Source organism: Sycon ciliatum, chromosome 1 (assembly GCF_964019385.1).
Source record: "Sycon ciliatum chromosome 1, ocSycCili1.1, whole genome shotgun sequence".
Classification (NCBI taxonomy): domain Eukaryota; kingdom Metazoa; phylum Porifera; class Calcarea; order Leucosolenida; family Sycettidae; genus Sycon; species Sycon ciliatum.
Genome location: NC_088643.1, coordinates 82,118,587 through 82,133,520, shown reverse-complemented (window position 1 = coordinate 82,133,520; position 14,934 = coordinate 82,118,587). Strand labels below are relative to the sequence as shown.

General features: G+C 47.6%; 1 protein-coding gene across 1 annotated transcript in view; it reads right to left on the bottom strand.

The window, feature by feature from the left end:
* Nucleotides 1-14,934, bottom strand: part of LOC135808174 (uncharacterized) — a 77,240-nt gene that overhangs the window by 33,750 nt on the left and 28,556 nt on the right. Inside the window, exons 32-46 of the mRNA XM_065321330.1 lie at nt 14,621-14,802; nt 13,891-14,041; nt 12,076-12,245; nt 8,606-8,667; nt 8,041-8,460; nt 7,679-7,802; nt 7,312-7,381; nt 6,827-7,026; nt 6,396-6,595; nt 5,157-5,246; nt 4,800-4,896; nt 1,664-1,858; nt 1,119-1,255; nt 516-656; nt 67-141 (exon numbers count right to left, since the gene is read on the bottom strand). Coding sequence (XP_065177402.1) covers nt 67-141; nt 516-656; nt 1,119-1,255; nt 1,664-1,858; nt 4,800-4,896; nt 5,157-5,246; nt 6,396-6,595; nt 6,827-7,026; nt 7,312-7,381; nt 7,679-7,802; nt 8,041-8,460; nt 8,606-8,667; nt 12,076-12,245; nt 13,891-14,041; nt 14,621-14,802 — 2,314 coding nt within the window. The remainder of the gene's footprint in view (nt 1-66; nt 142-515; nt 657-1,118; nt 1,256-1,663; nt 1,859-4,799; nt 4,897-5,156; nt 5,247-6,395; nt 6,596-6,826; nt 7,027-7,311; nt 7,382-7,678; nt 7,803-8,040; nt 8,461-8,605; nt 8,668-12,075; nt 12,246-13,890; nt 14,042-14,620; nt 14,803-14,934) is intronic.

The following is a 14,934-nucleotide window of genomic DNA, read 5'->3' as shown; positions in this document are numbered from 1 at the left end:
GATTAGCCATTCAAGTATCGGTTAGCAGACACTGACACGTTGCTACGCATAGCTACCTCAATGTACCTGTGTATTGTTGCAGTACGAGAGGGGATCACATCCACCATTGTTCACCAGACATTCGTTGAAATCAGAACAGATCTGGAGACAGTTCAACAGGGACAGTTCAACAGAGACACATAACCCAGATATAACACCTACAGTGTGTTCCATGTCCAGACTGTGCATGGCTAACAGGTACTCGAATAACGTTGGAACGTGATCATGATGCCCTCACTGGGCAGTTAGCAAGACGTTTAGCACGAAACATCAACAAATGATATGATACAGATACCAGCAGTCAAGGTTAGCATCAATGCTGTAACCGACCATAGCACGGTGTTCATTACACTACGCATTGAACAATTAAACTGCAAAATAAATGAGACAAGAGCGTAGGAATGCAGTCCATATTGGTGTTCATCCTGAACGGAAACTACTCCAAAGTTCCCAAAGTTGAAACTAGTATGCCATACCTGTTTATTGTTCATAGCATAGGTGATGCCTACACCATGAGATGTGATACCCCTGTAGCCCTCTGGACATGCTGTACAGTAGTAACCAGTGTTTGTGTTGACACACTGGCTAAGACTAGAGCAGGGCGACGCAGCTGTGCACTGACAACACACACAAGAAGAAAAAGAAGAAGACCAGATATGAACTCGGTGTGACGGAACGGTTCAATCAAAACTCTTACGCTCATGCCATAGTTATTTGGGAGTTTTCTTTCAAGAACTTTGAAGCTCCATTGTAGCCTACTTCACCTCCAATTCACAACACACGAACAGTCCTTGGCTGCACCAGGTACATTAATAATATTGTTCCAAACTTTCACCCAGGAGGTCATCATCAGGGATACAGGAGAAGATACAGAGATGGTTGATATAAGACAGTACGGGGACAGAATTCACACTGCTACAAGTAATCTGCAACAAGTTACAAGCTCGCACTAAGACATAAGACATAACAATGTGCGTGAGCATTTCGTCAAGTGCAATGTGGGCGTGAGACAGCGAGACAATACTACGGGTCGCGGTATTATGGTTATCCAAGGGCATGGCTGTCTGTAAAGAACTCACCTCATCAATGTCAGCACAGTTGATGCCATCTCCAGTCAAGCCCTCGGGACACTGAAGGCATTTGTAAAACGGGGCCACCCTAGGCGTGTTTACACACACCACGCCAGCACTGCATGGGTTCAGGGTCTTGCACGGGCCTGCAATAGCACAGTACACAGTACACACACACAGTACACAGTACACAGGCATGAGGTTAGAAAGCATAACGCTAAGGCACTCCAACTGAATCCAGACACATGACGACGTAGGATCAACCACCTTGCAGTCTTGCATGGGTCTGAAGTAAAATTGGCATTGCACGAAAAGCGTAGTTTGGTCTTCAGGCGAAGGGCAATTCCACAATTCATTGGTCAGCATTGTAGGCAGCAGAAGCAAAAACTTACTGTCACTCACTACCCACACACGCCTTATCCCAAAGCTGTGTCAGAGCACATGTAACCCCATCATACACTGGTCGTAGGTTCAAGTGCGCACATACATGTATTGCCTTGGCTACATGTACCTTTACAAGAATCAGCATAAACACAATGCAGGCCAAAGCTTACACAGGTCATCAGCTAGGCATGTATGGCAGACATCGCAGCTACCACCGGCTAAAGTTCCATTGCTGTACTCAGATGGATCGCACTGTCGACAGCCGTTCTTCCCCGAGGTGCTCTCAAAGCCAGCATCACAGCAGTGGCATACCGCATTGGACGAATTTCGTGAATAGCTATTCACCGGACAGGCATCACAAGAAACTGGGGAAAGATGAGCACAAATCAATAGAGACGGTACAACTGAATAAAGTTCAAGACAGCTCTAAATAGTATACAAAGAGCATTGATACTGTGTCATCGGGATACCCATAGCCACCAGTACTACTGATGGCCAAAGAATGACAAACGCAGCAATGCACCAGTCAGTGATATGGATTCGGGAGTTGAGTGTGTCATTCACCGTATGATCTGTAAACAGTTTCCTCTGGGACAAACATGTAATAGAACTCAAGAAATGAATAAGCTTCAGGCTCCTCACAATCAACAATAAAGTTATTGGTGGTGATCCACCTGCTCCACCTCATCCGATCTATTTCAGCAGCCTTGGACGTCAGTCGATTAAGAGTGCAGCGCTCGGTACGCAGGGTGCTGCGGGGCCGAGTGGTGTTGACGCCGAGAACTGGAGGCATTTTTGCGCTAGTTTCTCTGACGCCTCCCAGGGCCTTTGCGATGCACTAGCATCGTGTGCAAGGCGTTTAGCCTCCACGTACGTGCACCCAGCATCTTTGTCGGCTTTCACTGCGTGCAGATTGATAGCGTTGGACAAGCAACCCGGTGTCCGGCCGATTGGAATAGGTGAGGTCGCTCGACGCATTATAAGCAAGGCCATCCTCTCCGTCGTAGGCCAAGCCGTTCAGGAGGCGGTTGGGTGTATACAGCTATGCGCTGGCCAGGATTGCGGTATAGAGGCGGGAATACATGCGATGCAGCAGGCCTTTGAGCTGGATGACACCGAAGGAATTCTGATGGCGGATGCAAGTAATGCGTTCAACAGACTAAATCGACAGACTTGCTTAAGAAATGTTCGGCACTTGTGTCCATCACTTGCTACCGTTCTTATTAATACCTACCGTGATCCAGCTCATCTCTACGTGGACGGTGAAAGTATCCTGTCGCAAGAAGGGACAACACAGGGTGATCCCCTTGCAATGTACATGTACGCGTTGGGAATAATGCCCTTGATACGTTTGGCGGATGAGGCGGGTGCGGTGCAGTCATGGTTCGCGGACGATTCATCCGCTGCTGCTCGTCTTCGCAGACTCCGTCTATGGTGGGACATAATGGACAAGAGAGGACCGGCATATGGATATTACGTAAACCCAAAGAAATCGGTCCTTGTCGTCAAGGAAAGGTGTTACCAGGAGGCGACTGAATTGTTTCGAGACACTGGTGTAATGATAACGGACGAGGGATCACGATATCTTGGCGCAGCAATCGGAAGGGACAGCTTTCTTCAAAGCTATATCAAAACAAAGGTGGACGAATGGATGGGGGAACTGAAGAAGCTAGCAGTATTTGCACAAACCCAGCCGCAGGCTGCGTATTCTGCGTATGTGACGGGCCTCAGGGGTAGATGGGCGTTCCTCTGTCGTACCATGAAGGTACCCGAACCCATGTTCCAACCGCTGGAGGACATTGTGAAGTCTGAACTGATTCCCGCCTTAACTTGCCGTGCACCCCCAGGCGACACCCTCCGACGGCTTATGGCTTTGCCGTGTCGTCTGGGTGGGCTCGGTTTGATTAACCCTGTGTCCCTATGCCAACAATACGACTCGTCGGTTCGGATGACCAACCCTTTGTCTCGGAGAATCTTGTCAGGGGATGGCTCCATCGGTGACTCGGTAGTGTTAATCAGATCGGCCAAGAGAGACGCCAAGGCATCTTCTCGACGTCATCAGAAACTGGAATTCGACGCGATATCGGGCAGTGCGTCGGAGTCGCTACGACATGTCATAGACGTCGCGAAGGAGAAAGGGTCGTCGAGCTGGCTGACGTGCCGTCCACTTAAGAAATATCATTTTAATTTAACAAAGGGAGAGTTTTGGGACGGACTCTGCCTCCGTTACGGATGGACACCGGCCAGGGTACCGTCACACTGCTCTTGCGGCCAAGAGGCAACTGTCGCGCATTCCCTGTCGTGCCCCTATGGAGGGTTTCCCTCCATTAGACACAATGGTATTCGGGACGTCACGGCCCGGCTGCTGGACGAGGTGTGCACCAGTGTGTCCATCGAGCCCTTGCTGCAACCGCTGACGGGGGAGCGTCTTCGCTACCGGACCGCAAATGTGGAAGACCGTGCCCGGTTGGATGTCGCTGCCAATGGTTTGTGGGGCAGTCGTTTTGAGCGTACACTTATTGATATACGGGTTTTTAATCCTCACTCACGCTCAAATCGATCTGCACCACATACTATTGTGTATCAGCGACATGAAAAAGAAAAGAGAAGGCACTATGAGGAGCGGGTGAGGCAGGTTGAGCAAGCCTCCTTTGTTCCGGCGGTCATGTCAGCCAGTGGCGGAATGGGTCCAGCATCAACAGCACTGTACAAACGAATTGCTCATCTGTTGGCGGAGAAGAGGGGTGAGCATTACTCTCATGTTATGGCATTTGTTAGATGCAGGATTTCCTTCAGCCTTCTGAAATCCTGTATCATGTGCATTCGCGGTTGTAGGCGTTTAAATTTTGGTTTGAAATTTGCACCCTCCTGCGGAGCCCACGCTGCTTTGGCAGTGGCGGAGGCTCGCTTGCCGACGTAACCGTCGGAGATCATCATGAACAATGGACTGACTAATTATTCACTTGTCCTGTCTTTATAAATAACATGTTATTGCATATGTTCTTGGTTTAGTTTTTGGCCTTTTTCGTGCTTTGGAGTTGATAACATTTTCCTCACTGTCAAAAAAAAAAAAAAAAAAACAATGAATAAGCTTCAGGCTCCTCACAATCAACATCCGCAAAGCTCTAAATGACGTGAAAGAGCTTTCAGGATATGGATTGTGAAGAGCCTAAAGTGGGTTCCTTTCTCAAGCTTTATTACATGATATGTGTCTCGGGGAAGAGTTTGCTCAGCTGTGTAACCAAGACTGAACGCAAAGCACTGTGTTACAGCTCCATTGTACGTTCAGTTATACCTTGGACATACCGTATTTGTTGGAGAACGTGCCGGGCCCGCACGCACGCCGAATGCCGTTGAAACAGGCGTGCCCCTCAGGGCACTGTAGACAGGTTGGCTGGCAATGCTACATCGGGTAGCATTGGTGACACGGTCAATGGTGGTGGTCGTTGCCATAGTCAACATGGCGGCAGCGATCCCAGCATGGATGGACAGAACAAGAAAAAATCATGGAAACATTGGAATGATGCAGAATCAAACTGACTGGTCTGCCGTTGGCACATGAAGAAGAGCCAGATCAAGCTACTTGATAACTGCGATGTGAATACCACACGCATGCCATGTAACACTGCACTGATCCACTGGACAGCTGCACTCGGCGCTTACCGTGGTGGTGCAGGCATCTGCATAGGTCACCTGTGCTTGCAGGCCAACGCTCTGTAGTCCGCATGGTGATGCAATCCCACCTTTGCAGATCTTAGCAGTATAAAACATTCCAGCATAAACAGACAGACAGAATTCACGTTTGCACCACTCTAAAGCCAGAGGCAAACTAGTATACTCCTACATCTCCTTGAACAGCCAGTTTTCCAACACTAGGCATCATCAAGAGGAATCAAGAGTTCCACTAAAAAATTCTCTTCTTTGCCTCTAAACGAGATCTTTGGGATAACATCAAAAGTTCAGAACCTGAGCACTGAATCAAATGGTCTGGGTCCGAGAACGCAGAGATATAGCGTAAAGTGTCATCTTCGTCCACAAGGCTTTTTTCAGAAGAAAAGACACAGTTTCAGTACAAATTTCAGTAAAACTCCCCATTTAGTAGGGCGTTCTCCTCCCATTTCGGTAGAGGTTCGCAAATTTGATTGGGAATATAGGACAAACGGAGCGGTGCTGCTTCCTCGGACAAACACCCTTCAGAAAAAAAGACTTCAGGTGGTGATTTTCTTGATTTTAGGCCGTCCTTGTTCTTCGAGTAAGAGAGTACAGTCAAATCTCATTAGGACGAACACTGATAAGGCGAACTTTCCATTAGTACGAACCAGGGCCAATCCTATGGTTGGCCAGGCATCAATTCAAGTCAAAATTATTCATTTACGACGAATTTCTGTACAGCGAACGTTCGCGAAGACAAACTAATTTCAAGTGTGATTTGAACAAAGTCAGTGCGGCCATGTACATGTAGTACCAACTTTCGGTCCACGAGCGTGCGCGTGCGCTGGCTGCCTTTTTTCTTCTTCTTTTTCAATAGTCGAGGCCATATTGTACGTACAGTGCAAATTGCGTGTTTTGAACAAAATCAGCCCGTTGAACGAACTTTCGGCACAGTTGTGATTCATTGCACATTGTCATTGTACTTACCTGTTTCTGGCTGGTGCTAAGAATAAAATGCTTCCCATGTACCACAGCATGCACCTTCACGTAAATACAATCCATATGATATGCATATCGATTTTTTTGTCAGATCTGGATAAGAAGAGCTCCCGATAAGACAAACGAATTTGTTCAGTCCCTTGAAGTTCGTCCTAACGAGGTTTGACTGTAGCTTAGTCAGTCGTCTCCATGAGTAACAGCAAAGCACATGGTAACTTCCTGAGTCGTACTCTAGAGTAGCTCATCACTTACCCAACCACTGGGACAGGCTGAACACGCTGATGACTTGCCAAAGCTATGAGTGGTCATTGGCACACAGCCGGACGTTTCAGCAGCACTACGGAATCGCAGCACAGGTCCAACACTGATGCTGGTGCTCTGGCATCCGCACAGATAACGTAGACCATCTCCGGGGCAGAAGAAACCAGCCGTACATGTTTCACAGCTGCCAACTGTAACAGGAAACATAGACCAGATACCATAATATCATTGTGTGTTGGTATGTAGAGCTTTGGTTGTGCTGGAGTGAATTATGCACACCACGCATGGGATCATATCTCTTGCAGATGCACAAGGAGAGCACAAGGCAGCTATATTGATGTTCATGTAACGTACAGTGTTTTGTACTGTGCTCTGTGACAAGTGTCCACACAATCGTATAAGCTTCAAGAAGAGCCACCTACCCTCTGTGATGAAGTAGTGACTAAACAGGACGCTCAAAGTGATGACATGCTGACTGCTCGGGGAGCGTTGAATGGAGAATATGCCGTCCTCGCACACACCGATTCCTTGTACGGTGACATTCGCTTCTGCCCTCCTTGCTGGCTTGCCATTATCAATAGCCTGCACTAGAACAGTGACTGTTGTCACCTTCCCCTGGTGGCTACAGCAAACACCCATCACAACACAGTTACAAGGCCAAGTAAGAAACGCCACTTGCCAAGCCACATGCACAGCAACCTGCGGGTCCCTGCACTCTGATGAAGGCTGAGCAAGTCCAAACCTGAAATATACACAACTTGACAAGATGGGGTGTTCTATACCACCGCCATGTGCTGGACTCAGAACATTCGAACAGCCCTAGCCATGGTGTATCTACTCAGGTGAATAAGAAAGACCAGTCTAAGCGCGCAAGCCTGCACTGATGTACACAGCATATCTCCCTTACCGGTAGTCCGATGCAGTTGGTGGCTTGACTTCGTACATGACCACTACACTGCTACGGCCTTCATCATTGTCTACATGCACCACACACACACACACACGACACATAAAGTCAGCAGAAGGAAAAAACAGATCAACTGAAGGTTCTCTAAATCAGTAACAAGGATCACTGGTACTGAACGAATGCACACAAGCCATGCAACAATTCTGACATTATTGAAATGTGGACATATCAGCAAATCAGGCCCTAACACGACTCCACCGCAAAACTGAGTTCGCACCTATCATAGTAGCAGAGTAAGAAACAAGCACACTCATTGCATACTCAGATAAGAACTCCTACTACTAAATTCCCCAAAACAGATCCGTACCTATTAGTATGAGTTGAAGGAGTTCAGTTCCATCACGCCGATGACGGCCTCCATCGATCCCACTCACAGAGTAGGATGGGCTGTCAAAGTACAGCGCGGCGTCAAGTTCATTTCGAACAGAAATCTACCACACCAAGCATAGTGCCGCGCAGCACATGTACAAATGAATTGCAACGGAAAACAAAGATGGCTGTATATGGTTGGTTACCTTCTAGATCTAACACCATCCGGCACTGCACAAGACTACAATATGAACTATTTGCATTGAGAAAGGTCACATTGACCATTACCCCAATGCCACTTCTCTAGATGAATGTCTAACCCGAACTCTTCAGCACCAGGCCATTGGACTATCCACTTACCACAGCTGCTACGGTCACCGTGACTGTATCCCCAGTACTGGATGTTCCTGTCAGTAGCACCTTGAGTATGTAGCTCTCAGCTACCTCATAGTCCAGTGAACTGACTAGCGTCACTGTACCAGAGGTGGCGTTCACAGCAAACTGATGTATTTTCGAAACCGAAGAGTCGACAGTGGCTAACGAGAATGCAATGTCTTTGGCCGAGTGCAGCACGTAGTCAAGCGACGGTACACGGACATCGAGCAGAGTGGTGTTGACAGGAGAGCGCTCAAGGAAACGCCCGGTCTGGGTTGTGGATACAAACACAGGTGTGGTTGCCGACGATCCATCCGCTGCTTGGTACGTCACGGAAATGGATAGGGAGGAATTGCAATCGATGCGATTTGCAAAGAACAACTCAAACCGGAGTGATGTGTTGTGCTGTGAAACAACGCATAAAAACAGTCCAAAACAGCAATAAGTACTAGTAGCACTAAACACATCACCGACTCCAATAAGGCTATTTCTTCCATGCTACCATAATCAAGATATACATGCATCATTAATGGTCTGGTTAGGCCCTTACCTTCAGGGTAAATGCGACCTCAACTGATGCTGCATCTCCAGTGTTTTGAATCCTCACAATTCCTGCAGAAATATACGTCGAGATAATTCCATGAGCAGGAATCGAAATCAGCTGCCGTCTTGCCTGGTTCAACGCCACTTTCACCCGGAGTTGCATCTCCAGTATGCATGCACTTTGCAAGTACAGTCAGACCTCGCTTAACGGCACACATCTGTTTTCCACAAAATTATCCGGATAGGCGAGGGAACCAGATAACTGAACACACATACTGTATATGCATGTGGCATATCAAAAGGAGTGGCATTGTACATACATGTATATGGGTCCTATGCACTACAACTAGCGTGCACAATAATGTAAAACAAGCGAGAAAAATGACAAGTGCATGGGAACTGAGTGCTATCCACATGCATCCAGCAGATCAAGAACCTCATTTGCTTGTACAACTCCCTGATTCTAACTTCTGCAAGCCACATGCAACCGGATACAACGAAGCTTTGTGTACACATTTCAACCAGTTTGTACACATTTTCAACCAGTTTGTACACAAAATCATGCACCGGTATGCGGATCGCGAGGTCTGGTTATGTTGTATGTGTGACATATATGCTGCCCATCGCCGAAGCGATGATAGCGAACAGACATGTTAGACATAGCAACTTGTGCTGGGATTACACCATTCAACAGCTTGCAAGGCTGATGAATTGACCGCCACTAATTTTAGCCTGGTATCCACCACACAACTGATTGAAGTGGGTTTTTCTGGCCAGTAAATCCCTATTGTTTCTTTTTCATTTTTTCTTTTTTTTTACACACACACGCCACACCACATACTCCGGCATACACTGGCTGTTGGTAACCACCCAGGAGAATGAAAGAAGAGCTAGGAGAATGAGAAAGAGAAGAAAGATGTGTGCGACCATAATCACCGGGAATTGAACCCGCAAACTCTCGATTGGAAATCGACTGCACATACCACTGCACCACATGGGACACACACACACACACACACACACACACACACACACACACACACACACACACACACACCCACACCCACCCTCAAACCCTGAGAAGCTGCTTTATACGTAGATGTGATAAGGCGCATGCATGCCTGGCTGGCTGGCTGGCTCGTCGACGGTTTTGCATGCTTGGCGTGCTGGACTAGACGTCCGAGAATGTGAGCTCTCTTTCCTTGTCCTTCAGTTCTTTCATTATTAGAATAACCATACGAACTGTGTAATGCGGTGTGTGGGCCCTTAGGGCCAGACATAACAATTGGCAACTCCAGATTAGAAAGTTTCGAAACTGGGGATTTTGACGAGTATGTAGAGAGAGTCCATTTTCATTTTCTGGCTAATGGCATTAGCCAAGTCGTTGCAGCTGATGCAACTGAGACAGTACATGCAGCGGCAGACAAGGCAAAGTGCGTTGTGCTGATTAGTCAACTATCTGGGCAGGTTTATTCCACGTTTAAAAATGTGCGCTTCCCAGATGAGCCAGGGGAGAAGAAGTTCGAAGAGCTGTTGAAGCTCCTCTGTCATCACTTCAAGCCCAAGATCAGTGTAGTGCCTGCCACCTATCAATTTCAGAAAACCCTGCAGAAGGAGGGCTAGTCTGCGATGTTCACGGCTCGATTGAAACGCGCAGCCATGGACTGCAAGTTTGAGGCTTATCTCGACAGGGTCTGACGTGACTAGTTCATAACTGCGATCGGTTCTACCAGCACAACGAAGGAAATCCTGGCAAAAGCTGAGGAGACGACAACACTTCAGCAGGTTGTCGACATGACCATGGCTCATGAGACAGCTTTCCACGAGTCTGAGAAGTTTTCAACACAGGTCCATGCAGTATGCGGAGAGCCGGGACTCGCCGATAATGTCACGTTCAAATCTGACAAGCCCTGTTTCCGCTGTGACAAGATGGGACATCGACCGGGCGAGTGCCACCTCAAATCTGCGAAGTGCCGAGCTTGTGGCAAACTGGGACACATCGAACGAGACTGCCTAAAGAAGAAAGCGGTCAAGTCCGTCAAGCATGTCGGGACAACATCAAACCCCGATGAGCTTGTTCCCTGTAATGATTCTGTGTTGATGTTGAATGTGAATGCCACCATGAGCGACAGAGCTGTAGTACCGTGCACTACGTCAGGGATCCCTGCCCTCCCATGTCATGAAGAAGGCCTTGGCTAAATCAATCCCAACACTTTGCGCGTACAATTCCAGGCATCGCCAGAGACTACCTCGGCGCTCGTCTGCAAGATCCTGCACCAGGACACCCGGGTAGGCACTGTACTGGATATGATACACTCTACCAAGAGAGACGTGTTGAGTCACGTCCGCAGATCCGCGAACAAAGCAGTCAAGGATTCCTCCTGACACAGAACAATGAAATCCAGTTCTCTGCTCGCTGCCGTGCATGGAAAAGAACGTCGAAATTTTGAACGGCCTCTCCCGCCTGGAAAGTCTTTCGCACGACAAGGAGACTTCAATATATCTTACATCGAATTAGAGCTTTTGAGCTTAGGTATCTGCATAAGTTGCTTGGCATCAAATACTACCAGGGCCGCCGGAACCGGTCCGCTTGGTCCAGTTGTCACCGGACAAACTCTGGCTCAGGCCACCCCCTGGGATTCGTCTAAAACCGGGGAGAAAAAATGTTGGGTACATGACTGATTGTATTATCGATCATGCATACATTTGCACATTTCCGAACACGGTGTCCTCCAGCTTGTTTCATGCTGTCAAACTATCAACATATGCTCCCATATACTATAGTAGGCCATACATTGTACAGGTGTACATGCACCCATAGTAGGCTATAGGCCATACATTGTACATTGATACCCATGCATAATTATTCCCTGTAGTGGGCTCTGAAAACTTGTGAAAGGGCCACATTCTGCTATTTCTGACCGGATTTTTCCAAAAATGCCGGCAGGAGATCCCCCGGACCCCCCCCCAAACCGGACCAACTTCGCCCGATTTCCAGAGGGCCTGCCTACCATCATCGCACAAATGAGTCAGATCTCCAGGAAGGCAAAAATGCTATTAAAAAAAATGCTATTAACCCATCCACATGCCTTGATTCAACTGTTAAGCAGTGGTATGGTCATGTAGCAAGGCATCCTGACAGCTACTCGCACTATTTCTTGGATGGAATGGTGCCTGGATCAAGACCCCGTTGCCGGCCTAGTCATAATTGGTTCACCAATATCAAAGACTGGACCCATCAATCATACAACTCTCTCTCTCTCTCTCTCTCTCTCTCTCTCTCTCTCTCTCTCTCTATCTATCTATCTATCTGTCTATCTATCTATCTATCTATCTCTATCTCTCATTGCTGCTGATCGGGATAAGTATAGGCAGCTTTTCAATTATTCCATTTAGATTTTAGATTGCATGTACAGTAGTCCTGCAGGAGAGAAGAAGGATTAGTACAGACAACACACTGATAGGATCTAAACTCACCGTGTGAAATGGCATTGCTGAAATCCACAGTGCTTTCCACAGTAGCATGAACACCACCTAGATCAACAACCAGCTGTTGATCAAGGTACATCCACGCAGTGTGACTGGTACGGATTGTCATGCGACGCAGTTGGCTTAGCGGAAACACCGTCCTCAATACGCCAGTGAACCTGTCGAAGGCAAGAGAGAACGGGCGCATTGGCACATCGTGTTCATACGTGTGAATACCTCATAGTAAGTGCCGTGACATCCATCATGCCTGTGCTGGCCCTTTCCATCTACCACACGCTCTAAGTCACCATAGATGCACTTCACTGAGTGGAGTGTCCGGTGGCGCATCACCTTTTAGCCTATGAAGTCACAGGCCAGGGATGTGTTCTGCCATATCGGACAGTGGTAGATACCAGCATTCACCAAGCCTAACATAAGAAGTGGGTGGTAGAGTGAGGTAGGAGCTACAGTGATGGCTAGCGAAATTCGACTTCGTGCACATGATTATAGTAGCACTACTTTCAATGCAAAGCCAACCATGGACCCAGTGGCTTGTTGCTAGGATGTACCAGCCTTGGAGCTGCTAAGCAGCAAATGAGGTGGCACTTCATGAATCCCATCACTGTTGCTCAATGCCACAATGTTATGATAGTATAGCTACACCATCTCGGTCACACCTCTTCCATTGCGCGAAATCACGCGACACCTGTACATTTTCGATCTGCGGGATGAAGATGACGACGGCCATGCATCAGGTATCAGGGGGTAGTAAGATACTGGTATATTACTACTCCACGCCTCAAATCGTGCTGTCAAGCGTATGCGGGGGAGTGTAGCATGCCATCCCTTACACTTTCCAGCTCAGGGTTACCCTCGCTACCAATGGACGAAATTTCAGGGTCACAGCTTGCGCAACGGCTTTGTCCTGTGCGAATGGCCACTCGACATACTCAGCACAAATTTTCTATTGCATGCATGCACAAAATGTTCAACTTTCGTATTTTTGGCGACTTTACCACCGTCGTGGAGGCTGGTTGGTGAGGAGCAGGTAGCCATCCCTTGTGGAATCAAACACATGGTTCCACAGTGTGGCTGATTCCGCAAGAGCCAGGTCCATACGAGGAACATTCGCTTTGTCTTTTGCCATCGAAGTAAGTCACTTTTCTTGTTCTCAGTGTTTTTTACGTTCAACGTTTCTGAGATTTTTGAATTATTCACTTTTCATTCTTTCATACTTTATTTCTTCATGTTCACTGCCTCACTTGCCTTCTGATCTAGAGAATGTGACGGAGGTGACTGTTGGTTACTGCCTGGTATAACGGTTGTCGTGCTGTTGCTGTATTTCCGTCCTGCTCGCGACGTTGTAGATCACAAACAATTTGAAATCACATGAATTGTACTTACCGTCGTGCGTGCGGTATTAGGAAACACTGTGCAGATTAGATCGTCGCAATGTATCTATATGTGTGTCTGGTCATCCTGTGCCACGCAAGAACTCCAACCAGACGCATTCGTCCTCGGCCCTGTTGATCGATTGTCCACTCGTCTTTCCTTGAAGAACGATCGATCAAAAATAATCGAGCTCGAGGACTTTTTGCAAAAAAACGGCTGAAAAAAGGAAGAAAAAAGGGTGCTCAGAATGAGATTCGAGTACACAACCATGGTCCCAGCAGTTTATGTGGATGTCGCTCATAGATGCGCGATTTCGCGCAATGCAAGCGGTGTACGTGTGACCAACACTTTACAACTATTGTTTTGCAGACTCAGCTACACATTACTCAGCTACACATCACTGCTAGCCTGTAACTGACATCAGTAACTTACTGACTAGTGCGAAAGAACCCTGAGCAGAGAGATCCTGTGCCATTGTACCGGTCTGCTGGGTAGAACGATTCGTCCGTGAATGTGTAAGTCGATTCACTTCCGGCCAATTTCTGATTGAAACGCAGCTGAACGGAACCTTCTTCATTCACACCTTCAGATAGCACAAGGGACAACGAAAGATGACAGATTGTGGGCAACGGGAATACACTCAAACGCCTCTAATCCGGACGCCTCAGATACAGGCACGTCTCTCTACCGGGCACCTTCAGCTTCAGTTCCTATGGCAAAAGCTTTGAATTTTTGGGGGGGGGGGGGGTTGAACTTTTTTCGTATGCGCAAGTGCTTATTAGTCACTGCCAACCTGTGAAATCCACACCTTTTTATCAATGGATTCTCTCTGTACCCTGAACATGTGTAATGCGTGCCAAATAAACTTCTTCAAAAGATGATCTGATACATGGCAGATGAGTTATCCTGAGATACGGGCAAATCTGATATACGGGCAGTGCCCGGTCCCAAGGTGCCCGGATAAGAGACGTCTGAGTGTACTGGAATGTGCCAAGAAGAAGTACCCTGTTCCATTACTGCTCACATGTTTCCAGTGCAGAGCCAAAAACTTCCAAGAGTGAGCAGCCATTGGGATCATACTCTGTTTAGAAGCACTAGGTAGGCACAGGCCTCATCTCATGAACTATTGAACTGACTCATCACCAAAATAGCTATCAATTACCTCGCTCTGTCTTGAACCACTGCAAAAAGGTCTCCTCGCTAGTTATATCCCGTGCGGGACCAACAACGCTAGGGACTCGTGAATTGTTCAGTGTTGGTGAACCACTGCTTGGCAGCAGTTGATTGCTGACAACTTCTAGAAGGCTTGAAAAGGGTTGTTTGCTGAAATCAGGATGTGGTGAGCTGAAGATGGGGAAACACAGGGAAACATACAAAGTGACCTGTTAGGGTGATACTTAGCACCAAAGATATAGGTGTCCAACAGGATCGATCTACGAGTTCTAGAGGAAGAAAGAGAGATAGAGTGAGTGAGCG